Source organism: Solanum pennellii, chromosome 5 (assembly GCF_001406875.1).
Source record: "Solanum pennellii chromosome 5, SPENNV200".
Classification (NCBI taxonomy): domain Eukaryota; kingdom Viridiplantae; phylum Streptophyta; class Magnoliopsida; order Solanales; family Solanaceae; genus Solanum; species Solanum pennellii.
The window spans coordinates 7,422,904-7,450,134 of NC_028641.1; the positions used below are offsets into that span (position 1 = coordinate 7,422,904).

Sequence of the window (27,231 nt, forward strand, 5' to 3'; positions counted from 1 at the left end):
CCAATGCCGTTGTTCAATTGGTCCACGAGGGTCTTATAAATGTGGGTCCAACTAGCAACTAATTTTACTTCTCCAAACTTATCTTTTTTCTTTTACATTTCATTTTTCAATGTGAATGCATCTTAATTTTTTTATTTATTTTTTGAAATACATTTAAATTTAAACATTTTAAAATATAGCATTATAAATCAATTTTTTAATAGTTAAATATTTCCTCTGTTTTTAATTACTTATCCATTTTTATCTTGACACACTATTAAGAAAATAATTATTGAGATAAATCTACCAGAGGTCTCATGCAATCATAACCTACAAGAGGTCTCATGTAGGGCTGGCAAGGGGACGGGGAAGGGAACTGGGGGACGGGACGAAGGGGGACGGGACAGGACGGGGGACGGGGAGAGGGGATTTGATACGGGACCAGAATTGGGGGGATCCGGATTGGGGGGACAAAAATAGGTCCCATCCCGTCCCACTATATATACGGGATGGGATGGGATTTGGGGGGACGGGACGGGACGGCATGGGAGGGGGGATTTTTTTTTTAAAATACTTACATATTTTTATTGAAATTACACGTCTTTAGCTAATAAATTTTAAATTTAATTTTTGATTTTCAAATATCAAAATAAATTTTCAAATTTAAAGTTTCAATTTTCAAATTTTAAGATTCATGTTTCAAATTTCAAGTTTCAACTTTAAAGTTTTAAATTTCAAATTTGAGAAGTTTAAATTTGTAATTTAAATATTTTAAAGTAATGTAAATTGTAAATTTTAAATTAAGTATTTTAAAATTAGTTTACTACTTTAGTATATATTTAATTGTATATATTAAAATTAAAATGCAAAACATAATTGTATAAAAAAACTTGAACAAAAGTTAAAACCTTCAAATTTATTCAATAGAACTTAGAAGTTACAATTAACAAATATTAGTGGAGTAACTAATCTACGCAGCCACCTTCTAGGAAGGGTTCTGTTTCAATAAGTTCTCATACGTAAAACTAATATTTGTTACATATATTAGATGAGTAACTAATTTTACGCAGCCACCTTCTAGGAAGGGTTTTGTTTCAATTAGTTCTCGAATGTAATCTAAAAATATCTGTTTTCTCCTTTAAAATTTAATTCTAATTGTCGCATCATATCGATGGTGATATCCTCCGGTGTTGGCAAACTTGTGAAATTCTTGTGCCTCTAATTCATCATCACTGCATTCAATTTGTGTTTTGATCCAACTTGCTTGTTTTACTTAACTTTGGCAAATTGTTATTCCTCCTTTCGGCATTGGACCAGTCTCTAATAAAACTGTTGTAAGAAATAGTAGGGGATAGGTGTATTTATACTATTAAAAATGGATTAAAGTGTAATTATTATAACTTGAGGGTTTAAAACAAAGTTTTAAAAGTAGGGGGGTGGTAGGAAGTATTTGGGAACACAAAAAGGGGCAAAAATCCGTTGGGGGGGCGCACTAGCCGTTTCCCCAACGGATCTAAACGGTCAATTTTTTTTAAAAAAAAACAGAGGGGATCCCGCGAACCGGCTGGTTCAACCGGGCCTGATCGACCGGGACGCAGGGGTGAACCGGCCCCTGACCGGTCCCCTCATCCCCCACCCCTTAAACCCTAGGGGATGGGCCGAGTTCGAAACGGGGCGGGGCGGGACGCGGGCCGGGGCGGGCCATCCCGGTCCCCCTGCCACCCCTAGTCTCATGAGATCATAGCATGATGCACTAGGTTCGAACACCTAAAATGCCAACTATTGATAGATTTTGCAAAGCAAAAACGGTTGCACTAACTCTTCAACTTGGATCAAGAAGTGTCTACATTATTATATAATATAGGTATAACATCAAAAATATAACCTAAACCAACCCATACTCTCATGATCTTTCCCCACGCGAATGTGGCAGATCACGCGCGGCTACCAATCATTCCCTATGTGTGTTGATAGTCATGCTCGCAATCGCGATGCACATGTGTGCGCTACACGGTCAACTGAAAAATCGGTGTGCTATAGAAAGTCGTTTAAATACATATTTAAAGTTGGTTAAATTCACTAGTTTTTAACTTAAGCGTCTGATTACTTCTGTATGAACTTATAAGAGCTTCCAGACCTTGATTCCAAACCTGTTAACCCTAAATATTGATTTTGGTCAACTCTTTTATTTTCAAATTTTCTAGTTTTTGGTTTTTATTCTATGAAAGGCACCTGAGTTCCTCGGGACCTTGTACGTTGTCACCCCTCCGTGTAAGTTATAAAACCACATACAAGCCTACAAGAGGCTAGACCTCATGTAGAGGAAAGGGATTCAAATACTCAAAACAACTAGATGGGTAGTTAAAAGTGAACTTTTAGTAAAAAAATATATGTCCCTTTATGTTACTAAAACAAGAACTACTTTTATGACTAAGTTTTTGTACAAGCAAACGAGTGCTTAGTTCACCGCATTTTTTATCAGTTACAAACTTAAAGAAATGAAATACTAATAGACATGTAGTTTGTGATATATGTTGCCTTATGTGACTTGTGTGTTACTTGGCTTAGTTTTCTAAAATGTATATGTTCACATCGCTCACTAATTGTTACGTGTAATTACAGTCAATATTTAGTTAGTGTTTGACTATAGATTTTTAAATATTCTTGGCAAAAAATATTTAGGTGAAATTTCACCATGTGTTTGGCCATAGTATTTAAGAAATATACTTCACTTTTTTAGAAAAATATAATTTATACTCATAAGTTTTAAAAACTATCAAAAACTAACTATAAGTTTGTATTACAAGTCAATTAGATGTTCGTTGCAACAAATAACAAGTAGTGTCCATAACACTAGAGCAATGTGGTAGCTTAGAGTGAGTGCAACAAGCATCATTCCATACATCGTGAAGTAGACAAAGCAAATGACTTTGTTATCCTGAATCGATGGTTCATCATTTTCATCAACCACCATATCTCACTTTCGTATTCACTGAATATTTCATCACCACTTTGGTGTTCACGTAAAAATTGTGTAATACAAAACAAACAACTACTATAGAGAGTGTTTTTGTAAAAGAAAAAAGTTTGGTATTTTTAATTTTTAAAAGATCCCAATAATGAGATTTGACCCAAATACTAAAAAAAACTAGTATTGGGAATTTGGGATTTTTGTCAAAAATATTTGTCAAATAATGAACTTATGTTTATTTTCAAAATTTATATGATTTTCATGTTTATTTTTGAAATGTACTTCCATGCTTATACTACCTTTATCACAGAAAGCCTTGCTCTGCCTGTAGTACAGCTTATCCCCCTATCTTCCTGTGGGATCCCATATTGATTTGGTGAGTTTTTACTTGTTCAATATTGATTTGGTAAGTTTTTACTCGTTTGATGAAAGTCTCTGCTTTGAAGTGACTCTACTACCATGATTACATGTTGAGAGAGGGGTGTGGATGCGACATTGGGTGCAAAATATGTTAACTAATGTGACATATTTTGGGTGCAAAATACTTGTTCAGGATAGATGCAGAACAAAAACAGTTTGTTCCTAATGAGGCTGATACTTATGTATAAATCCTTTAGAAAGCTAGACAGTGTGCAACTATTTAAAGAGCTTTAGTTATTCAAATGCAGTTACAAATCGAAACAGGAGTTGGTTCATTGCAGGTTGTGACAGTAAAATTGCAGAATAACGCTGGTACATTTGTCAAATTAGACTCTCACAAGCTCCAATAGTGATTTCATGCCACACGTTACCATCTTTATACCTCCTTTTTGTACTTTAAAACCACGGACTTAAGAACTCAAGATGTTGTTCCATATAAAACACGAAAATGCATGAAGCCGGAGCAGTCTCAAGGTGAAATGAATCGTCATAGTATTGAAAGAAAAAAGTAAGGTGAAAAGTTGAACATTAGTATCCTCAAACCTTTTCTCAGCTACTAGTGAATGAATAAGGTTGTATTTCAGTCAAATGACACTCATCAAACTATATGTAGTTAATGAACCAGAGGAGATTATTCAATCCTATAAAAATCAAATAGGAAGGAAACATAAGACGGTATGTAAAAGAGTAAACATTCAATGGTTAACTCTGTTGCAGGACAAACTCAAAGGAATTGGAGGATCTGAAAACGAGCCGTTAACAATCTGATCAAATATCCACTTATTAGCTGCTTCTGTGAAGTGAGTTCCATCCCAATTAACCCGAACTGATGGATCCTTGCATGAAGAAGCGATCACTATCTCTTTTCCGTTCACCACTTTCTTGCTTCCACATTTTATGAATCTGTTGTAATTGTACTTCCCACCATGACCACAACAAGCTAGGAATGGGTTCTCAAATCCTGTCATTTATATAGAACTTTTAAATATTCATTTCTAGTTACTCCCTCCATCTCAATTCGTTATTCGTTTGTCTGGTTTTGACTTGACACGGGGAGTTTAAAAAAGTAAAGAAGACTTAATCTTGTGGTCTTGACATAAAGATACATAAAATGTAACAAAATGTCCTTTAATGTTGTGTTCTTAAACATTGCCACATAACTTGTGAAAATTTTGATCCAAGAATAACTAGTACTACAGTCTGCAAGTTTTTTACTTACATAAGACTTCAAAATCTAGAAGTTAATACCATGAAAAAGATCAAAATGAATTCAAGTTCAAGATAAAAATGTTAGATGATAAGATTACCTAGCTTCTTTGCATGACCGATGAGCGAGTATTTAACCGAGTAGACATCAACATAAGTGAATGCAGCTAAAGGAAGTTCTTTCCTGAGCTGAACAACAGTTTTCTTCAACAGAAGGTTGAAGTACTTTGACACTTCATTGAAGGGATTAGCACAACCATACTTATCGATTTGTGCTGCTGTGGTCATAAAGCGGTCCATAACGTATGGTAGACAACCTACTGGTCCAGTATTGTGAATCCAAAATGATCTACCGCCTTTTGCATATACTTTCTGCATTTATAGAAAATGAACAAAACTCTTAGAGAATATAAGTAGATAACTAATATAGATTGGTTTACTTTTACTGACCTTTATAACATTGGATAACTGAGAGAGCAAATCAGGAACATAAGCCTTCACTTGATCAGTGGACATATTAAGCTTGTAGCCAGCAGTGAGATCATTCTGTCCGATATCAAACGTGTACAATGCTTGAGAAAAATCTTCCTCATTTGGCAGCAATTGGCCAAAGACATTTCCTGTGTTAGAAATAACAAAACCTCTAGCCTGTCTCAGAAATAAAATCATACTATTTTCATCTGCAGTTTACGCAATAAAGCTAGTACCTTTCTGGCGAATTATTTGTGATCTTGTATGAAAATCAGAGAATTGAACACCTTGTACATCCAGTGAAATTGGACTGTATCCACTCTGAGCCATGGTTGTGTTTTGAGGTCTAATGGTTGATCCTGCTGTGGCAAAATTAGCTCCATGGCTGAAGTTGGAACCAATCGAATCAAGAAACGCGCTAAGATAAGGCAAATCTAAGCCTTCAGCTGGCAATTCAAAAATCAGGTACAAAAAAAAGCATCAGAAGCTGATCAAACAAATAAAAACAACAAAACAAAAACTTGTCTTTCTCACTATAAGAAAAATGTGAATTACGTGAGGATTTTTCTGGAGATCAGTATGAAAATTCTCATGTAATTCACAGTTTTCTTATAATATCTGTCTCAAGGTTGTGTTAGGTATAACAAAAAATCTTTCCTAGTAACCAAACACCTTAGTATATCATTCGAGGAAAACATTTTCCAGCAAAAGAAGAAAAAATGCAGGAGTTGGGGTTTTAACCTGTGCGCTACAAAAGGTAGCAAAATTAACCATAGAGTCATGTTATTTCACGAACACATGTGTTTATTAAATTTAATGCTACAAACTATGTAACAATCGATTAGTAATAAAATGAGATTTTAGATTTACCAATGAAATCAATAAGGAGACGACCATCGGAGAATCGACCAGCAGGGGCATGAAAGAAAGTTTCACCATTGGGATAAGGAGCTTCTCCAAATGCTGCTGAAAGGCCACCAGTATCTGAGTTTGAGTCACCAAAGTTGAAAATGGCTGCAAATTTGCAATTGCCTAAGATTTGGGTTGGCACTAAACACAAAATTAGAATCAAGATTTGTGTTACCATTTTGCTTCACAAATATTCTGTTACATTAGATACCAAACATATAAAAGGGTTTTTTTTTTTTTTTTGGCTTTCCATTTTTCAAGATTGAGACTAATTTGTAGTCTTTTTTTAATTATTGCTTGAAAGACTATCTGATTCTACTAAATTTAAGGAAATTATGACATGATTATTTTTTTAAAATTTAAAAAATTGACAAAATCTATGTACATGGGATTCGACCTGTACTAACCCAGTTACCTAATATTTAAATTGACCATTCACCATAGGGTCCTCAAATTATGCAGTCAATTTTTTTCTGTTATTTTGCTAACATATCTTAATGAGAGATAAAAAAATTTAAAAATTGTTATAAAATCAAGCTCATAAGAATATAATTATAAAGAGAAGAAGACAAGAGAAGTAGATAGAAGAAAGGGAATTTTCTTCTTATTCAAGTGTATGTAAGTTTCATATGTATATCATACAATAGTGAATGAACAATCCTATTTATAGAGTGAGAAATCAGTTCAAAAGTCACCATATTAAGTATCATAATAAATAGATACATTCTTAACCAAAACGGTTCATGAATCTACTGAAATATGGATGGTTGTTCATGTACCAACCTTATGGACTATCCACTCATTCGATGAATTTATAACAAAAATATATTTTATTCTATTCAATTCGTAAGTCATTTTATTTTCATGATAACATTAATTTGTGAAACAATACTTATCTATACCAACGAGAATTTGAAAAAAAAAAGGCAAACAAAATGATATTGAGTGTCAACACAACTTTACTTCCGTCGTTCAATAAATCATTGCTCAATTTTATAGTTGAAAATGAAAATAACAACAAAAAATCAAGAGACTAAAAGCAACCAAGCAAGTTATGATTTTCGTTTGTGGTCCTTTTTTTGCAATATTTTTTTTAATAGAAGATCCTCTTTTGACTTCGAGATCTATTAGATCATCGTCTAAAAAATATATATTTAAATCACAATTTAAAATTTTTGGTAAGTTTATTGAATTTTGATAATTTATGTACTAAATTCATTTTCATTTATAAAATTACTCAATTCAAACTTTTATTTTGAAAAAACTCAATTACGGGCTAAATAAATTGTTTTTATATTCCATATAAACATGGACACTATAACTAAACATTTTTTTTTAAAAAAAACATGGAGTCTAGCGTTGAGAGTAATTTATCAAGAATTATATTTGCACAAATTTTAAAAAATAGAAACAAAATCTATCTAATGATATAAAAATGTACATTTGCATGAATAGAAATCGGTTTATTAGAATCAAAGCTAAGATTCTTACTTGAAATTGAAAAATTATTTAGTTTCTAGATCTAATCTAATAATACACCAACAAAATATCTCAATATCCATTTGATCCATAAAGCTAAAAAAGTGGTTAACTAATTTATCCAATTAGTACAATAACTAATCTTATTTTTTATGACATGCCATATTCAAGGGAAATGGTGGATCTGAATATAAACCATTCACAATTTGTTGAAACACCCATTTATTAGCAGCCTCTGTGAAATGTACACCATCCCAATTTATTCTTTTTGATGGATTTTTGCATGATTTTCCCAATATTGTTTCTTTTCCTTTCACCTTTATCTTGCTTCCACATCCATGATTTATGTTGAAGTTGTACTTTCCTCCATGCCCACAACAAGCTTGTAATGGATGCTCAAATCCTATAATAAAGGGGTAAATTACGAGTTCAACAGAATTTAATAGTTCAAGATGTTTACATACCGTGCTTGTTAGCGTGATAGATGAGTTCGTACTTGACTGAATAGACATCAACATAGGTAAGAGCAGCTAATGGAAGATCTTTTCTTAGCTGAATCACTGCTTCTTTCAACTTAGCATTGAAATATTGAGCCACTTCATTGAAAGGAGCAGCACAGCCTGCTTTATCAACTTGCCCTGCTGTTATTAACAGACGATCTAATACGTATGGTAGACAACCAACTGGACCTGTGTTATGTATCCAAAAATATCTACCACCGCGACTATATATACCCTGCAATTGACCAATGAAAAATCGTCATCATCACTCTGGTGCTTGGACAATTTTAATTTGGAAGCTCAAAAATGAATACTGCTCTGATACCAGGTAAAATTAAATTTTGGACCTAAGCTCAAACAGAGAAAGAGAAAGATTGTTTAAGCCTTATAAGGAAAACATTGATCTCATTATACAGTTAAATTATGAGGTAAATCAATGTACCTGAATAACGGTTTTGAATTGATCGATCACATCAGGAACATAAGCTCTAACTTGATCAGTGGACATGTTACTGAAGTAACCAGCAGTTAAATCATTTTGTCCAATGTCAAATGTGTATAACCCCTCAGAAAAATGTTTCTCCTTAGGCATCAACTTACAAAACACATCCCCTGTACACGTTATTGAAAAATAAATAAATTAAGAAACAAGAAATATTTAGACTACTACACAAAGTATGAACGTATAGATTTTTATTACCTTTGTTACGAATAATCTGTGATCTATGAAGGAAATCGTTGAATTCGTAACTCTGAACGTTTAATGAAATGGGGCTAAAACCACTTTGATGAAGAGTTGTGTTTTGTGGTCTGATTGTTGAACCAGCTGTGGCAAAATTGGCTCCATGACTGAAATTTGAACCCAATGCATCTAAGAATGCACTTAGGTATGGTAATCCTAAACTTTCAGCTGAAAAAATCCACAATATTTTACCAATTGAACATGAAAATATTTTTAAAATCTTCATATATACCAAACAAATCCGGTAGCATAACTAGTGATATTATAATAAAATATTTTTTAGTAATAATAAATATATATAATATTAATAAAGAGTGTTAATTTTTAGCATCGGTGAATTTTTTATTCAGCCTATGAAATAAACCTACCTAATACAAACAAAAATATGTCACATTTTCCCTTCCCCACCGCTAGTCTGACTACAATTTTAATGGTTCGCCTCGAGTTTGAGATTTAAAAATTAAAGAAGTATTATTATTTTATTCTTTAATAGATTTTAGAACTGATAAATTTGAATTTGTTGAATCCGTATTAAAACGAAAAAAAATACTCTAAACGTGAACAGCAATACAAAGATGATTTCACTATTTTTTTAGTTTTGATTTATATGATATAGTTAAAATATGGAGATTTAAATTTGAAATTTTTAGTATGAACTTTGATATAAATTTTTTCTATTTTTAACTAATTTTTTTTATAATAATCTAAAAATTAAGTACAAAATATTAAATAAAAACTTAAGATATTTTAATAATCATATAAAAAAATTGGTAAAGAACATTTAGTTGATTTTCGAAATTCCAAGCATAACATAAAATAGTAAGAAAAACTTCGTAGTAAAATAGTTTTAAAGTAAAAAACTTTAATTTGTTGATATTAGTCCATATTGAGAAATAACAATTTCAGTAAAATCTGATAAAAAGTGTAACTTACGCGAATTTTATTACTATCCTTTTAAATTAGAAAGATTATTTTTAAAAGACGTTCAAGCAAATTAAAAAGATAAATCAATAAGTGATATTTTAATAATTACCAATGAAATCAATAACAAGACGACCATCACAGTACCGTCCGGCAGGGGCACCAAAATATGTCTCTCCGGCGGGTGGACCAGCCTGACCAAATGCCGCCGACAATCCACCGGTGTCGGAGTTTGAGTCGCCGAAGTTGAAAACCACCGGAAAATGACACGGTGAGTTGCTCTTAGCATCACTTGAAAATGGAAATACAATTAGCAACACTAGAAGAAACACATTTTTTGAGTAATTATTAGTAAGCTCCATAAGACAAATTGTATTTATTATTTTCTATTTAAAACAAAGAAGAAAAAGAAAGAAGTTGAAGTTGCTAAATGGATATGATGAGATTATAATTATTAATACTATATGAAGGGGAAGAAATGCAAAAAAGAAAAATGACGTGGGTCGAGTACTATGGTTTAATTTTATGTAAAAAAAAAAAATAACTTTCATAAAAAATAAATTAATTAAGACAAGTGAAAATTGTTACTAATAAAAGGTGATAAATATATAAATGGACCTAAATACTAATGTTATTATTTTGTTGCTCATAGAAGGCAAAAATTATCAAATAAAATTAGTTTGATATATGCAAATTCATCTCTAAATACTCCCTCAGTCCATTATTATTTATTTATTATTAAATTAAAATATCTATTAAGAAAATAAGTATTGATATAATGAGTTTATTAATTTGGAAAATTACATAAATATATCATGATAAAAAATTATTTACCATTTATAGCAATAACATATTTTTCACTTGATTACTTTTAATTCATTTATAATACAAGTTTAATACATATTACAAAGAACAATTTATTATTCACATATAATACAAGTTTTAATGATAGATAATACATTTATCATACATTTTAATACACTTATAATACAATGTGACATTTTTTAGGAAACAAAGATAATATGTTTCAAAAACAATTATAATTTAAATATATTGCATACATAATTCACTTTTAATACATATTATAAATTTATCACAGTATTACTATAAATGGTAATAAACAAAAAGTATCGCTAAAAATCAGTAATTATTTTTTAAAATATATTAATTCATGTATTATTTCCTATTATTTTTATCCTTAATTATTAATTATGAAATGAATGAATTAAAAATTTAACATTTTCAGAATATCCTAGTTATTTATTTAAATTAATTAATTAAGAATATTATACTTAAAAGACAAATAATTCGAGCTGGAAATATCAAAATTATAAAAAGAACACATAGAAAATAACGATAAATAGATAAATATGATGAGGTTATTATGGAAAAGAACTATTGTTGGGGTCCAAGTTCACGAGGTTTGAGATTATTATGAAAGGACAAATTTGGTCAGGTTAGAATTTAGTGTATGTTAAAAAAAAAAAGAGTTATTTTTTATATAAGAAATAGCTAACATTAGATTTTAATTAACAATTCTTAACTATATCTTCAATATTTATAATTTGCAGTTGTATATTTAGTTTGCTATTTGTTATATCCAATTATATAATTTTTTTTAATGATTTTCTACCAAAAAAAAAATACAAATGTATTAAATTAAGTAGAAGATGTATGAATTCAAATAAATTACTCTTTAATAATATTCTTATTTCAAATTGGACTCTAGAATATAAATGTTTCATTGATATTCTGATGAATTTAAAATCAAGGATAAAATCTGTCAAATTCTTTTATTCATTTTGAGTTATCTTTGTATTCATTATGACTCACTTTTATTTAAATGTTACCAAATTTCTTATATCTTCATTTTTATACTAACATAATTTTTCTTATATTCAGTTGTATGTATTCAATTTTCTTATTATATTCTTATATGGTCATTTGTAGGAAAAAATATTGCTAAATGTTCTTTTATTTAGTTGTTTCATTGAGTCAAGCAATTGTTCACTTTTGTGGTAAAAAATTATCAAGTCTTTCTATATATCTAATGCATTAAAATATCTTGATGTATTTTGTTTGCGTGTGATTTAATTATTTTCATTTGAGTCAAACGTGTTGTTGTATTCATTTTTATTGATGAAAATTATAAAAAAGAAAACTTATACCTAAATGCAAAATGCATATAAATATAATTATTTAATAGTTGAATCCAAATACTAGCAAAAATATAAAAATTCTAAAAATTTTAACTCTTGAAAAGTATACATATGTGGAATGTAGTTAGTCCTTATCATTCAATTCAAAAACATATGAAATTATGAATACAAATATATATGGTACGTACTTATCTTTCAACACAAATACATAAGTATACAAAATTTGATGCAAATATAAATATATAAATAAAATGTATAACAAACAATTAAATGCATGGATACACTTGAATATATATATTTTTTTATAAATGTATCAGTTGAATAGTTGCATAGATCATAACAATTGAATATGTTAATACAAAAGTATACCAACAAAAAAAAAATACAATTGATTTATTATATTTCAACTGGTCTATTCTCAATATGCTCAATCCCTTAGTACTTGTTTAAAAATTCCAATCCAGTATCAATCTTTGATATACAGTAATTAGTAATTGATTCTAAATTTAATTCGTGTACACATTTAATGAATATTTTTAATACATATGTATAATATTTTACGAAATACGTAAATTATAAATACTACTTGCGTAAGATGTGATTGGATGATTATTAATAGGGTGAGTGATATAAGCTTATTGGTAGTATTTGTTATCTCTCTATTTTTAGAAATGTAAACCTAACAAATCAAAGACTTTTGTTGGCAACTTGCGGTACTTGCTTCAGCCTTTATAGAAACTTTTTGGTACACATTCCATTGGAGCACAAAAAGACATCCTTTTTATCGAGTCGATATTCATAGTAAACTCTGATTATTTTAAATATATATCGCATAGAGTTTTATCGGGGAGGAAGTGTTTCCTATTAAAAAATTTTTTATATTGATTAAGAAAGGAGTAATTTCATCTATTGCACTAAATCCTTGGTAATAATTTTTCGCTATTATTGATAAAGATGACTAGTTATCTGGAGGTGGATTCCGAATTTTAATATTATAAATTCAAATTTTATACTTGTTTTAGTTAATTTTTAATAATACATGGAATAAAAAAATAGAGATTTTTTAATCAAGAAGAAATTTTTTCGTCACATAACTTTAAATGAAAGGATAGTATATTATAAGATTAACATCTTTGAAATCTTCAAAAGAGAATGCGTATATAGAACATTATATAATTTACTATAAATTAAAAATAAATAAATCTTAGTATAAGTAGCAGAATTTCGAATTGCACCACTTCTTTTAAAAAATTAATTTCATCTTGTAAACCTCAAGATTTTACGTATGATGATGAAAATCGTCAATAAATCAATCATGTTTCAGCTGCATTATTCTGAGATATTATCAATTAAAGTGAATTCAATTATAGCAAGAAATTACACAATGCGTTATATACGGTACATATTATAATTAATTTTGTGGAATATAATATGAAGTCATATCACTTTGTAATATCCAATTGGTAGTGTGTGGAAAAGCAATGGTACCACACCATTTGCATGCGCAGAAAGTGAAAAGGGGAAGGAAAAAAAACTACTATTTGAGAAAAAAGAAAGGATTATTCGCATTATACGAGAGATAAAAGATAATTTTATGTCATATTTGATTGAGATATACATATATATAATAACTTATCTTTATCTCAAGATCAATTATTATAAAATTATATTAGTATTTTTCTATCTTCATTAAAATAAACATAATAATTCTAAAATAACAAATTCTGACATAATTTATTCACCAAAAGAGCCATTAGGCGGGGACCTGTGAACTGTGTAGCATGTGATTTCTTATCAGCTGTCTTGCACTCCTCCCTAGCTAATTGGTTTCCTTATTTTTTTTTTTCATAATATATATGATATTTAATTTGACTTTCGTTGACAAGTATATTTTTTAATTTTAGATTTATACGAATATATTTAATTATTTTAAATTAATTAAGTAGACACGCATATTTTATATAGCATGATACACATAGGACGACACATAATATGTAGAATTGTCACTTAAGATATTTGTCGATTTGTTCAATTCCATACTAATTTAAATGTATATCTATCTATCTATAATATATTTATATATTATGCCAAAACATAATAATAACAATGGCGTTTAGGATCATTTTTGCTCACCTTAATTAATTGTCTAGATATTTGTACAAGTAGGGGTGTATACAAAATCGAATCAAATCGCAAATCGAGTCAAACCAAAAAAAAATCGACTAATGGTTTGGTTTGACTTGGTTTGATGTTGGAAAAAAAACCAACTATATTTGGGTTGGTTTGGTTTCAACTTAAAAAAACCAACCGAACCAACTCGACATTATATATATAATTTTAAAATTTTATTTTATACGTAAAAATATCTATTTTGATATAATTTTAAAATATCTCTTATACTTTTTCATAATTTTTATCTTTAAACTATCTGAAATAGCTCATATATACCCTTATACTATATTTTGGCTCAAAACTACCCTTTCCGTCAAACTATTGGGTCAAAAGTGCCCTTCTAATTAACGAAAATTGTAAAATACCATGTGGATGCCACATGGCACCCCAATAGATTTTCACGGCCATATAGACTAAAAGGAAAAGGGTCAAAAGTACCCTTAAACTATCCAAAATAGCTCATATTTACCCTTAAACTATATTTGGGCTCAAAACTACCCTTCCCGTCAAACTATTGGGTCAAAAGTTTCGAATAGTTTAGGGGCATGTTTGAGCTTTTTTCGTTTATCTTTTAATATATTTATTTCATGTTTGGAAGTTAAAAGGGATAATGCCCAAGTACCCCCTCAACCTATGCCCGAAATTTCAGAGACACACTTATACTATACTAAGGTCCTATTACCCCCCTGAACTTATTTTATTAATAATTTTTTACCCCTTTTTAGCTTACGTGGCACTATCTTGTGGGCCCAACGATGGTTGACTTTTTTTTCGAACTAGTGCCACGTAGGCTAAAAAGGGGTAGAAAATTACATATAAAATAAGTTCAGGGGGGGTAATAGGACCTTACTACTGTATAAGTGTGTCTCTGGGATTTCGGGCATAGGTTGAGGGGGTACTTGGGTATTTTCCCAAGTTAAAATTCTTAATGATCTAATAAAGATTATAGTTCATAATACATGTTGGTAATTATAATAAAGTTTAAATAAAAATCAAATTAATATTAATGCAAAAAGAAAATCAATTCAACACTAAGAATGACAATAATATTGAATATTTATTTTTTAGTTTTACATAGATTTAGACAATTAAAATACATGATCTAATTTTACTTTCTTTTATTGTTTAGTCATGTAATTAATACTTGCTAAACTTATTTTAGCATGATTTAGTACTTTAAATTATCATCAATTTCATTATGACTTATTAATTTACAATATTTTTTACGCGATTTTATTATTTTTTTTGTTGGATATTTTAGTGTCGTTAATCATATCATATTTTTTGCTATTTTCTTGAGAAATAACTTAGATAGTTGCATTTTGGTAGGACTAAAGAAATATTTGATGTACAAGTAAATTATATGTTTGTATGAATACTTTACCCAAAAAATTCGAAAATTCGAAAAACCCGAAGAAACCCGAAAAAATCCGAAGTTGAAAAACCCGAATTTTATTGGTTTGGTTTGGTTTACAAATTTAAAAATCCAACACAAATGATTTGGTTTGATATTTGAAAAATCCGAACCAACCCGGGCATGTACACCCCTATGTACAAGTACCCGATAGTTGTGTCAAATCAAAATTGGAAATTGTTACACTATACATTAGCCCCCAAAAATATTTTTATGTTTATTACACCATGTATAATATGTATATAATTCATATTTATACATTTGCATTTGTTATAAATTATTTATACGCATTAACATAGCACTACAAAAGATTATAATTAAGTGAGGTAAAAAAAGAGAAAATTATATATAATGACAAACTAATAAATCAAATTAAATATTATAATCACGCTTTGATTTAATTGTGGTCTATAGCAAATTATTTTTCAGTCACCTCTCTCCCTTAAACTCTCGCTCGCCACTCTCCATCTCTGCCTCTCTCGCTCGCTCCCTCTCACTTTTATACAAACACAAGTGCATAAAATGTGTTTCTGTTTGTATAAAGCGAGAAAAAATTGTGTGTGTATATATATATATATATATATATATATATATTTGTTTCCCTCACTCTCCCAGATCTCGCTCACCACCCTCGCCTCTATCGTTTATACAAATAGAAACGAAATGTATAAATTGTGTTTCTGTTTGTATAAAGCGAGAGAAAATTATATATACACTTGCAAATACATATATCTTCGTCCTACACACTTGTAATTATACAATACAAATATTCCCCTGCCCAATTTTCTTTTGTCTTTCTCTCTTTCTCGTTTTATACGCACACAAAATTTGCAAGTGATTTGTATAAAATGTTTTCTTTTGTATATGTATAGCGAATTATACAATAGGTTTCTTTGCATATGTATAGCGAATTATACATATTTATGTTTGCTATAGAGCGCAGTTATACAAACTTTGTTATATCATACAAATATGAATTTTGTGTTTGTTATATATAAAAATTGTTCAAAAAAAATTGATCGACTAACTATTTTTTTTTAAAAAAACATCCCTTTACTTATATAGATTAGAATAAACTCATCTGAATATTTGTACTTATTTTTATTTTCTTGTGATTTTATTTATTGACTAGATAAAAAGAATTGTGTTGCTAGAGAAAAATAATTTGAGCAATTATTTTGTCAAAGTTATTGGGACACGCAGAAACAAAGGCATGTTGAGAAATTTGCTATGTTTGTATTTTGTATCTTCTCATATAATTTGTGGGGTATGGTTGATGCCTTTTTCTATGTACCATTTTTTTAAAAAAAATAAATTCTAAGATTGTAAATTTGAATCATTAAAGGAGGAAAAGAAAATAAAAATTTCTAATTTGTTAGTGATCACAGGAAATCTGATTGTATTCCTTTCAGAATATTTATTTAATTTTTGAGAGTGAAACAATTTATGTTTAATTGAAAATTTATGCGACGAATTTTCAAATATTTGAAATGAAATTTATATATTTGTGAAGTATGTAATTCAAATTGCTCCTTCGGATCACTAAGTAAAATCTTGACTCACACATACCGCGGTGTATTGTTGTCAACTCACATAGTCGCACCTACCAGCAACATGCTGCTCTTGTTGAAATCATTACTCTTAATTCTCCCGTGCTCTAGCAATTGCGCTCCCTAGACCACTACCATGTAGTTAGGTAGGGACAATAAGTCCGCAGTGACGGGAATCTAGGAATGAATGGGGATCCCTAAATGAAAAAATATATATTATAAGTTACAATAATCGATATTTCAAAATAATTAAAAGATATATAAAAAATTTAAGGTAACGATAGACTTGATTGAATCCAAAAAATCGCATTGGGACGGAGGAAGTATGATTTATTTGACATTTCAAATAGTAAAATATTGTTTAAATATGATTGTTTGCTCCACACCACCATAAGTTGACTTCATGGCCCAATGGATAAGGCGCTGGTCTACGAAACCAGAGATTCTGGGTTCGATCCCCAGTGAAGTCGAATCCTCTAACTTTTTTCTCTTTTTCGAAAAGGATTTAACATTATTATTACGTTTTAGTAAAACTGGCTGAATATTGTTTTCTTCGTTTCAATTTGATTGAGCTACTTTTCTATTTGGTATGAGCTCTTTGGTTTCAACTTTTCATATGATATTCTTATAACCATAAAATTAAAGGATATTTTGATATATTATACGTATTTTTAATTTAAGATCACATGATTCAAATGTCTTACTTATTTTCGAAGTTACCTACTAAGTTTAAATAGATAAAACAAATTGAATTTGAGAGAGTAATAATTTAATAATTATTGGACAAGACAAAGGTCATGTATTTATGTGGACTTATATCCATTTCATATAATATGTAAAAGCGGGTAATAGTGTAAGTCTGTTGTAGACCAGTGAGCTTGTAACAAGGGAGAGACACTAGATTAAGACTTTTGATCGTATAAATATGAATTATTCTTACACTATGTTTAGATCATTGTTATCTCATTGTATTGTATTGTATCGTTAATATACCTACAATGTTTGTTTTGATTGTTACTTAAAATATATCGTACTGTGTTGTTAAACTTTGTTGTTACGTAACAATGAAAACCCCTATTTTATGTAACAACCAATTTGGTGTGTTCCCATTGTTACTTAATTTCTTTTTCTAATTATATCTTTACGTAATATTTCAAAATACTATTTTACCTTTTACCTTAATTATTTAAACATAGTCAAACCTCCTAACCTAGAATAATTAAGGATATTTAAGTAAATTTTGTAAATTAGAATACAGTACGATACAATCAAATCAAATAATTAAAATGTTACTTAACAACGACAAACAATACAGCCTAGCCAAACATTGTATCTACCATATAATACAATTCAATAGAGTACAATACAATACAATACATTATGACACAATGGGTAACAATGATCCATACGAAGTGTTAAGGTGTCAGCCGTCATAAGCCAAAGAAAAGGAAGACTCAACACAATTCGTTTTTAGTTGTTCATTGCTATGGATGATATAGGTACGCACCTTCTATTAGCATATTTCACTATATTATATAAGCTTTCTTGGTTTATGCAACTGTTGTTGTGTATAATAACCTTGATAAAGAATAATTTTTTCAAATATACAATAAGTAGGTCAATTTTTATCCTATCAAAAATAGTATATGTTTTTAATGGGCTCGTTTTGTTTATCCTATTCATAGACAAATAAACCTATCAGTCTTTCCCAAGTTTGACCAAAATACACCTAGGATTAAAATTTTAAGATTCTCAACATTGAAACATTCAGATCTAATATTTGTTGAAATTTTGATAGATTTTAAAAGATACATCTGTACTCTGTATCATGAAAGGCTACATTTGCACCTATACATTATCTAGCACCCTGTTCACCCTTGAACAATAAAACCCATAAAACAGAAAATAAAAATGACACCAGATGCCTTATACTGAAGTCAGCACTTTTCGATTTTCGAAATTCAAACACTTCAGGAACTTATAATCTTTGCATCAGAAGACAGGGTTCTCCATTTAAAAAAAAAAGAAAAGATTACATGCTAGTGTATTTAGTACTTAATGGCAGCAGCAAGTAGGTAAATGCTTAAATGGCTCATTCATAGAACATCAAGCACAAAAAATTAAATACATGGGAACCATTGTTTGAATAAAAAAGCAGAGCTTTTAAAAGGTTTCTCCCTACTAAAAAGATTAGGATAAAAAAGTATGAGCACAATTCCACGTTACATTAGTTGTTTTGAGCAATAAACAAAACAGGTACCCTGCCTCCAAAGAGAAATGGAGGAAAAATGCACTTTTACACAACTTTGACATGGGACAATTAACCACTGCAAAAACGCTCGTATCAACACTCGGTAATTCTAGCATCATCCTTGCAGCAAAACTAAAACCCAAAAAAGATGGAACTCGAACGATATTATTCTGTTCTAATTTGTCAGAGCGCACAAAAAAAGTAGGCAATATTGGCCAAAGAATCCACAGTACTTGAACATCACCATTTGTCCCCAGATCTTGTCCTGCCAAATTACGCAAGATGTTAATAGCAACATCGCATATCAGAGAAACAGAAAGCATCAAACCATGAAAAATAAATTAATCACTTCCCGAGTAGCATATATCTGCTACATCTAGCATAACATGCCAAAACAGATGAGTAGAGTGCATAGTAACTCATTACATCCCACATATCATTTCTTCCCTTGGTGGGAATTCAATACTCGCAAACGCAGTCCCTGGAGGACAAGACTGGAATATCTTTGCCCGCAGGGCAACTCACATCACATCAAGAATTTTTTTTTTTTTGGGACAAGTAAACATCACATCTGGAAATTCTCGGAAAGAAATTCCAGTGTTCAAGAAAATATGTTACTCCAACATATTCAAAACTCACTGCTCATCCTTGTGTCGACTTTCAGCAATATCTTAGACATTCAGTCAACAGAACTAATAAAAGAAATAAATCACATACATGTGCATTTTACATTTTGTGCTGCCTTTTCTTTTCACAATTTCTCAGGGAATGGTAAAGGGATGTCACTAGCTGCAATTCTCATCACACCTTCACTGAGGTATATCAATCACTTGATATTACTGTAATTTCAATTCTTTGCCAAAACAAGCTATGCCAAAAAAAAAAAAAAAAGCTATATACAGACATCAAAAGAAGAAAATGTTTCCACCTAACTCAACAATTTCCCCCCAAAATTCAGAACATAAAGAATCCTACAATGACAAGGAAAAAACCCCCACAGAAAACCAAATCCTGAAAGTAAACTATCCGCAAGATAATTCCATGTAAGATCTTGAAACACTAGAACACTATGTGGTTGGAGAATCAATGAGATAACAGATGTTTTAAAAATAAAATTTATCACAGAAAACAGATTCATCTTGAAAACAACAATCCTCTTGGATCCATCCATCCAGTATCGAATAACAAATTCCTATTACTTTAGACTGGACCATGTTTGAATTTGCATTCGCCACTTAAATAGTACTGCAAAATCCTATATCCTTGACAGACCCAAAGTGAATAAAATATAGAAAAACAAGGCCAAAATGATTTTTGGAATGCTTATACATGGCAGATTTCCTAGACAGAAAGACCGTTCAAGTCGAGAAAAATATTAGACACAAGTGTCATCAAATAAGTAGGAATGCTATGCATGGCAGATTTCCGAGACAGAAAGACCGTTCAAGTCGAGATAAATATTAGACACAAGTGTCATCAAATAGAAACAAACTTATAGCTGCAAGGAAAAATAAGCATGGGAAGTGTTGGTGAATGTGTCTGGACAGAGAGAGAGAGAGTGTTCTACCTATCAGACTCTCGGCTGCCAAAATATCCCCCTCTGCCTCCTTGGAAAGATCTTCTCTCATCACCTGGCCTTGCCCATGCATCTCCACCACCCCGTGATCGAGGCCTCTCCACCTGTTCATTTGGCCTGGCCCATGCATCTGCACCACTAAGTGATCGAGGCCTCTCCATTTGGTCACTTGGCCTTGCCCATGCATCTCCTCCACCGCGTGATCTAGGCCTGTCCATCTGATCACCAGCTCTACGGTCCTCATAAGATGCTTGATGAGAAAGGCTCCTATCTGGATGTCCAGCACCCCTGCCTGATCCAGAGCCTGGCCTTTGAATGGGTTTCTGACTGAAACGGACTTTGTCATCCAATTCACGGATCAGCAGCTCCAAGTCCTTCTCTTTCTGATTAATCACATTCCGTAAATTAGTCTTGTCCTCCTCCGAACACTCTGTAGCTTCCTTTCTGAGCTGCTCTATTTCTTCTTTCAGATTCTTTTCCTCCTCCGTCTCTGGTCTGAAATGTTCAAGTGATCAATAAAAATATAAAAATAATATGGTTAAAGTCTCTTCATTTTCTTTTATTTCTTTCTTTGTTTTTTGCTCAAGGAATTACCAAAAAGGAATGACCATAATAAATGATTAGATAAACTTCAGAAGCCCTAAATAACCAATACAGATATATCTCATTTTTGAGTATTTTCTTAATACAGTAAACAGCACCTAACCTCGTACTTTAAATTCTACAAAGATGACTTGTACATGAAGAGGTTACAGCTGAAAGAATTCCTTTAGGAGGTTCCTGCTTATCGGGTATGAGTGCAATTCTTCTTTTTTTCTTGGATGTTTGATAGGTAAATGGTACAAACAGTCAAACAGAGCACCCAGCCCAGCCCAGACCAGCCCATCTTCTTTCTAATTTGCAACAATTATAGAATCCTATTAGGAGTGAAGAGGACCTATTTCTTGCTTCACCCACTAACTGAAACCACTATTTCTTATGGACACTAGAATATACTCACTCCATCCCTAAATTTGACCAGCGCGATAATCAAGAGCACAATAAATAGTGGACACTAAAATATACTCACTCCATCCCTAAATTTGACCAGCGCGACAATCAAGAGCACAATATTCGAATATTGAGTTTGGCAGACAGTTTTTTCACGAAGTAGTTTGAAATGCGATGAGTTCTTCAATAAGAAGTTTGTTTTGGAATGTGACAACAATTGTAGTAGTTTCTTTTTTTTATAAGTGTGCTGTTCGGGCCAGCTTAAGCATACCTCTCAACTAATTCCAAGAGATTACACACTATTACAGGTACCGAGTAATAAATTTATAATATTTAAAGGATATCACATCAAATTTGAGAAATGAATTATGTTAGAATGTAGTGTTTGAACAAAAGAAGAGAGAAAATATTGTCTAACCTTTCTAAGACAGAAAAAAGGAAGTTATGTGTTGCTATTGGAACAGGTATAGTCTCTAGTATATATAATATATAACCACGCAAACTCTTCAACTTGCACAATGAGTAACAACATTCTCTAACAAATATTGCAAAATGACAATTCCTATCCGAGCATGCTGACTTGAAATAAGATGGATATTAATATCAAATATCAAATAGCACAACTTTCACTTTATATTACCACATCTACATATGTCCTGTCATTTGAAAGGGCAGATTAAATGTGGTACAATTAAGATTAAAGGGCAGATTAGGGGTAAGTTTATTAGTCTACGTGGCATGAGTGAAACTCTAATGGCTTATGTGGCATGTCATGTGGTATCCACATGGCATCCAAGTGGCATTTAACAGATTCTGTTAATGAGAAGGGTATTTTTGACCCTATAGTTTGACGGGAAGGGTATATTTGAGCCGAAATATAGTTCAAGGGTATATTTGAGCTATTTTGAATACTTCAAGGGCATTTTTGACCCTTCCCCGAAGAGTAAAATGAAAATTTTGAAGTTAAATAGTTACTAAATATAGACCTGTGTCATTACTTTTTTGGGATTGACTAAAAAGGAAAGTGAGTAATATAAATTGGGACCGAGGGAGTAGTATAGACAAGGGCAGAGAATGGTCCCATTATCTCCAACTTTTGAAATTTGTGGTTGGTCCCAATCGCTGGGGGGCAGATGGATTTATCGGTCATCAAAAGAAATATTGAGAAAAATTCCCTCCCCGAGAACGTGTCTAATAAGGTCTAAGTTGGGCAGCCTCTTAATTGTTGCATTCGAACCCATGTCAACACGACACGGGTGCGAGAGCGGAATTTGGTCAACCCACATCCAATACTTGGACTAGATTCCATGGACAAATTTTGGGGAGAGATTTAGAATTTGATTTCTCAAAACAAAAGATAAAAACAGATTTAAGACATGGGAAATGACGTACCTTCAATACTTTTTAGCTTTTCCTCTTGGTCAATTGCTACTAATAAATGTTTTTCTTTCTCATAGAAAAGAAGGATCGCCTCTAAATTAATTATTAGGATATTGTTTTTTTATAATTAATTTATGTTAAATGCCCATCTTGGAGATTGAATTCTACAAAATACATGTAAGTTTTCCAGAAAAAAACTTTATAGCTCTATTTTTAAATTTTTGAATTTTTTTTGGCATCCTGTATACAGACATCACCATAGCTGGATCCGCACCCTCGAACCTTGAAATTCGATTTTGCCGAATCCGACCCTTGGATCCTCATCTGTGTTGGGTACGCGCACCCATGTCCGAGCAACTTAGGATAACGTAAGCTTTTCTATATATATGACCAGCAATAGGAGTATGCTGGTGATGTGAACCAAATCACACTTAACTGTTAATCAAACAGACAAGTGGTATGCTAGTCAAACATGGCCTCGGTATCCTGAGTTCATGTACAATTGCAAGGTTCCAAGAAGAAGCAAAAATTTACAGCCCCCTTCAAAATTTTCAGTTCCTCGAGTAAAAGCATCTCTTTAATATTGTGCTGTTCACTATGTTAAGCACACCTAAACTATGCACTGTAAATAGAACCTTCATCTTAAAGTATGCAGGACAGCAAGGGAGGTAGCGAGGGTATTGAGGTTCTTTTGCAGGTTATCCACTTGAATTCAAATTAATTCTGGTTCGAAATCAGAAAGTTCACAACTTACTGCCACTTTTTTATAAGGTTATTTATTGCCACACATATAGCATATGTTTTGAAGGTTAAATAGTTTGTTTTTTCTTAACACAATAACACCAGATGAGTTAAGTTTGTTACAGTTTACACAAAGAAGCAACGCAAAATTTAGACAACCCTAGTTTTGGAAGTATGAAATCAATTCCTTCTTGAAACCCTAAAACAACACTTACTTTGAAACAAAACGAAAAAGCTAAAACACCACTTATTTTGCGTCGGACGGAGTATCATCCAGTAATAAGCCAGCATTTGCTTCCATGGTTCTCCACTCTGACATCGGCTTCATTCTCCAATGAAGAAAAGTAACTAACACAGTTTGAAAACATACCAGTATCTTGGAAATTATTCCCAGGTAAACTTCCATGGGCGTTGCAAAAAGAAATTGTGAGAGTTTAGTGATATCTGGAGTTGCTTTCTATTAAAAAGTTGTATTAATTAAATACTACTCGGTGACTTCCAGAAAGTACCCTGGAGGAGAATACTTTTAATAGCTATGAAGCACCTAAAAGGATTTTCATCATGAGAGTAGCTGCTCTGGGGAGGCTGTACACAATAGATAGACTTGTTAATTGGCATGTCAGCCAAGCTTGCCCTTGCGTTAACAGGATTTGAAAGCATTTCTCATCCATCTTTTTGTGTGCGCGCGTGCACTTTCTGCCTATATCTGGAGAAGGATACTGCTATGGCAAGGGATCAGGAGACAGATTATGGGCTGTCAAGAGGAGCTGGGTTGGATGAATGCTAATATTAAGGGTAAATCTGCTAGTGCCAGCATTTTAAGAATGGCTGTGGCGGGATGTGTGTATCATATCTGGCACAAGAGAGATATGAGAATGTTTCAGAATAAAAAAGAAATGCTGACGACATTCTAAAAGATGCCATTCAAGAGGTGTTCTGCGGAGGAAATTCAAACACCATACTAAAACTAAAGCTGAATCTTTGAACTGCGTACTTTATCTGGGAGGGTATTTAGGTGGTAGGTTGCTGGCTTGTTCTGCTGAAGGTGTACTATACAGTTAAAAGTTTTTTCATTATGTTGTAATACTCCAGTATGGTAACAAAATCTTTTATCTACCAAAAAAATAACATACCAATATGGCCAATACTATTACTATAGTTACCAACTTACTAGCCAAGATAGTAACTCAACTGCACAGTATGGAACTATGAATATAGCACCAAGTCACCAATCAACGACCATTTTAATTTACCAATTTAGAAAGCATCAAAACTAATTTACGACAGCCTTAAACAAGCCAATTCAGAAGTGTTAATTGTAGGAAAAGAAACCAAACCTGTCAACGCGTCGATGCTCCAAATCCAAATCAATCTTTCTCCAGTCTAAACCTTTTTCTTCAAGCAAAACTTCCCTAGGCTTTGCATCTCCAAAAGGATTAACCTTCGGCTTAGTTTTAACTCCACCACCTTCCACCATTCCCCCTTGCAATGTTGTGCCTTCAGAACGGGCCGACTGTGAACTCCCAGGCCTACTTGAATGTGAGCTTGTTGGCCTACTTCCAATTCCCTTCTTCACCTCAATTTCCTTATCCATTTTCTTCCAGTCCAATCCCTTCTCCGCCAACACCTCCTCCCGTGGCCTCGCCGCCCCAAATGGATTAGGCTTGTTCACTTTCACCACAGTCTCGTTCACATTTTCACTTCCCGTCTCCATCTTGGGTGGATCCAGAACCAATCTCTGCCTTTCATGGTTTGCCTCACGAGACCAACGCTCTGGTTCAGGCCTGGAATCAGGGAACCAAGGCCTCCCTTGTGGTGGTGGGGCGACATTGGACTTTTTCGAAGCACCCCAATTGTCATCACCATCAGCCCTAGAAATTCCATCTCCGGATCCGAGAGAACCATACCGATTGGAACGGGCGGAACCGGAATCCAGTGATTGCATGGGTAAGGATTTCTTCGATGAAGCCCAATTATCAACCTCGTCAGCTCTAGATGGTTGATCAAAATCGGAACCCCTAGAAGGTGGACCACGTCGATCATCGTCAAATCCACCATACGACCTCCGATTACCACCCCAAGAACCGTCACCATCAGCCTCTCGATCTCTTCCCCGGCCGGATGGTGGGCCCATACCACGGGACCCATAGTTAGAAAACCCACCACCAAGACGACCATATTGCATTTCTTCAGCGGATCGTTCCTTTGGACCGGTGGGAAGGCGGAGCATCTCTTCTGGAGTTAAGCGGCTAGTGGATCCGGAGCCATATCCTCCGGCAGGTGTGTAGGTGCTCTGCATCGTGAACTCTTGTAAGCTCATCTTGGTTTTCTTCTTCTGCTTGGTGTTAACGGCTTCCTTTAGGCTAGGGTAACTCTGAGTGTCTTTCCCGGCGCCGGCGCCGGTTGGAGCAGCGGCAGCAGCAGCAGCTTCGGCAGCGGCTTGTTCCTTTTCCTCGGCTTCGGCCCTTTCGGCTTCGGCGGCCCAAGCGCCGATATTTCCCCATGGAGATTTCGACATTTTCGAAGAGAGGAAATGAATTCAATTCTAAAATGAGACTTTCCTTTTTTTTTCCCAACATATAAAACAAACCTCTATTTACATTTACAGCAGGTCGGGGCTCCAATCCAGATATCCGGACCACCCACTTCATTTCGTTTCTTTATCACGTCAATATTTACGTATTAATTCTATATAACTTTTAGTTGTACAAAAATTATTCATATATTATTTTTATATGGTATTTGATTGTCTTTTTTTGTTATCGTGCATAACAATACTTGTATAACTTATAAGGAAATTTACGTATAATTTATATGAGATAAAGAGTGAAATAAATTATGTGAATATTAGTTATACATGTATTAAAAAGGTAAATTACACATTCACTCCTATTAATTTACTCTTAAATATAGTAATTACCACAAATCAAATAATTAACATGTTAAAAAATCAATATCAATTTTTTTCTTTGATTTTTTTTACCTTGTTAATTGCTTAATTACTTTAATTTTTTTGTTTGAATTCTTGTTAATTCTTTTCTTTTTAGTTAAAAATACAGGTTTTATGTTTTTGCTTAAAAATAAATTTTTTTACTTATATGTTATTTGTTTTATTTTAAATTACATATTACTTAATAGTTTAATCATATTGAATACAAATTACTTCTCTTTACTTTTAGTTATTTGTTATTTTAGCTATTGGTATTTATTTAGTTTTAATGTGTTATTTGTATAATTGTTTATTTTATTGTTTAGAATAAATATTAGCTAGAAATTAAGAAATAAAAATTAGCTCACTAATATATTGTAATCTCTACATAATTATATCCTACATAACTAATACCTACATAACTAATACATATATAACGAAACCTTGCATAACTAATATATGTATAATTAC

General features: G+C 32.0%; 2 protein-coding genes and 1 non-coding gene across 3 annotated transcripts; 1 reads left to right on the plus strand and 2 right to left on the minus strand.

Moving 5' to 3' along the window:
* Nucleotides 1-3,948: 3,948 nt before the first annotated feature.
* Nucleotides 3,949-10,046, minus strand: LOC107019256. The gene is made up of 10 exons (XM_027917197.1): nt 9,711-10,046; nt 8,636-8,845; nt 8,378-8,547; nt 7,900-8,170; nt 7,580-7,838; nt 5,918-6,138; nt 5,284-5,493; nt 5,027-5,217; nt 4,678-4,948; nt 3,949-4,331 (listed from the first exon to the last, which is right to left on the minus strand). Exons 1-10 carry the CDS (start codon nt 9,958-9,960, stop codon nt 4,066-4,068), a joined length of 2,319 nt encoding a protein of 772 aa, XP_027772998.1. The 5' UTR covers nt 9,961-10,046; the 3' UTR covers nt 3,949-4,065.
* A 7,244-nt stretch (nt 10,047-17,290) lies between these two features.
* On the plus strand, nt 17,291-17,363 carry TRNAR-ACG. The gene has a single exon. It is a non-coding gene; the product is annotated as a tRNA-Arg (tRNA).
* A 1,602-nt stretch (nt 17,364-18,965) lies between these two features.
* Nucleotides 18,966-26,391, minus strand: LOC107020544 (eukaryotic translation initiation factor 4B1). The gene is made up of 3 exons (XM_015220951.2): nt 25,169-26,391; nt 20,712-21,215; nt 18,966-19,409 (listed from the first exon to the last, which is right to left on the minus strand). The coding sequence occupies exons 1-3, from the start codon at nt 26,347-26,349 to the stop codon at nt 19,385-19,387; spliced, it is 1,710 nt and encodes a 569-aa protein (XP_015076437.1). The 5' UTR covers nt 26,350-26,391; the 3' UTR covers nt 18,966-19,384.
* Nucleotides 26,392-27,231: the final 840 nt, after the last annotated feature.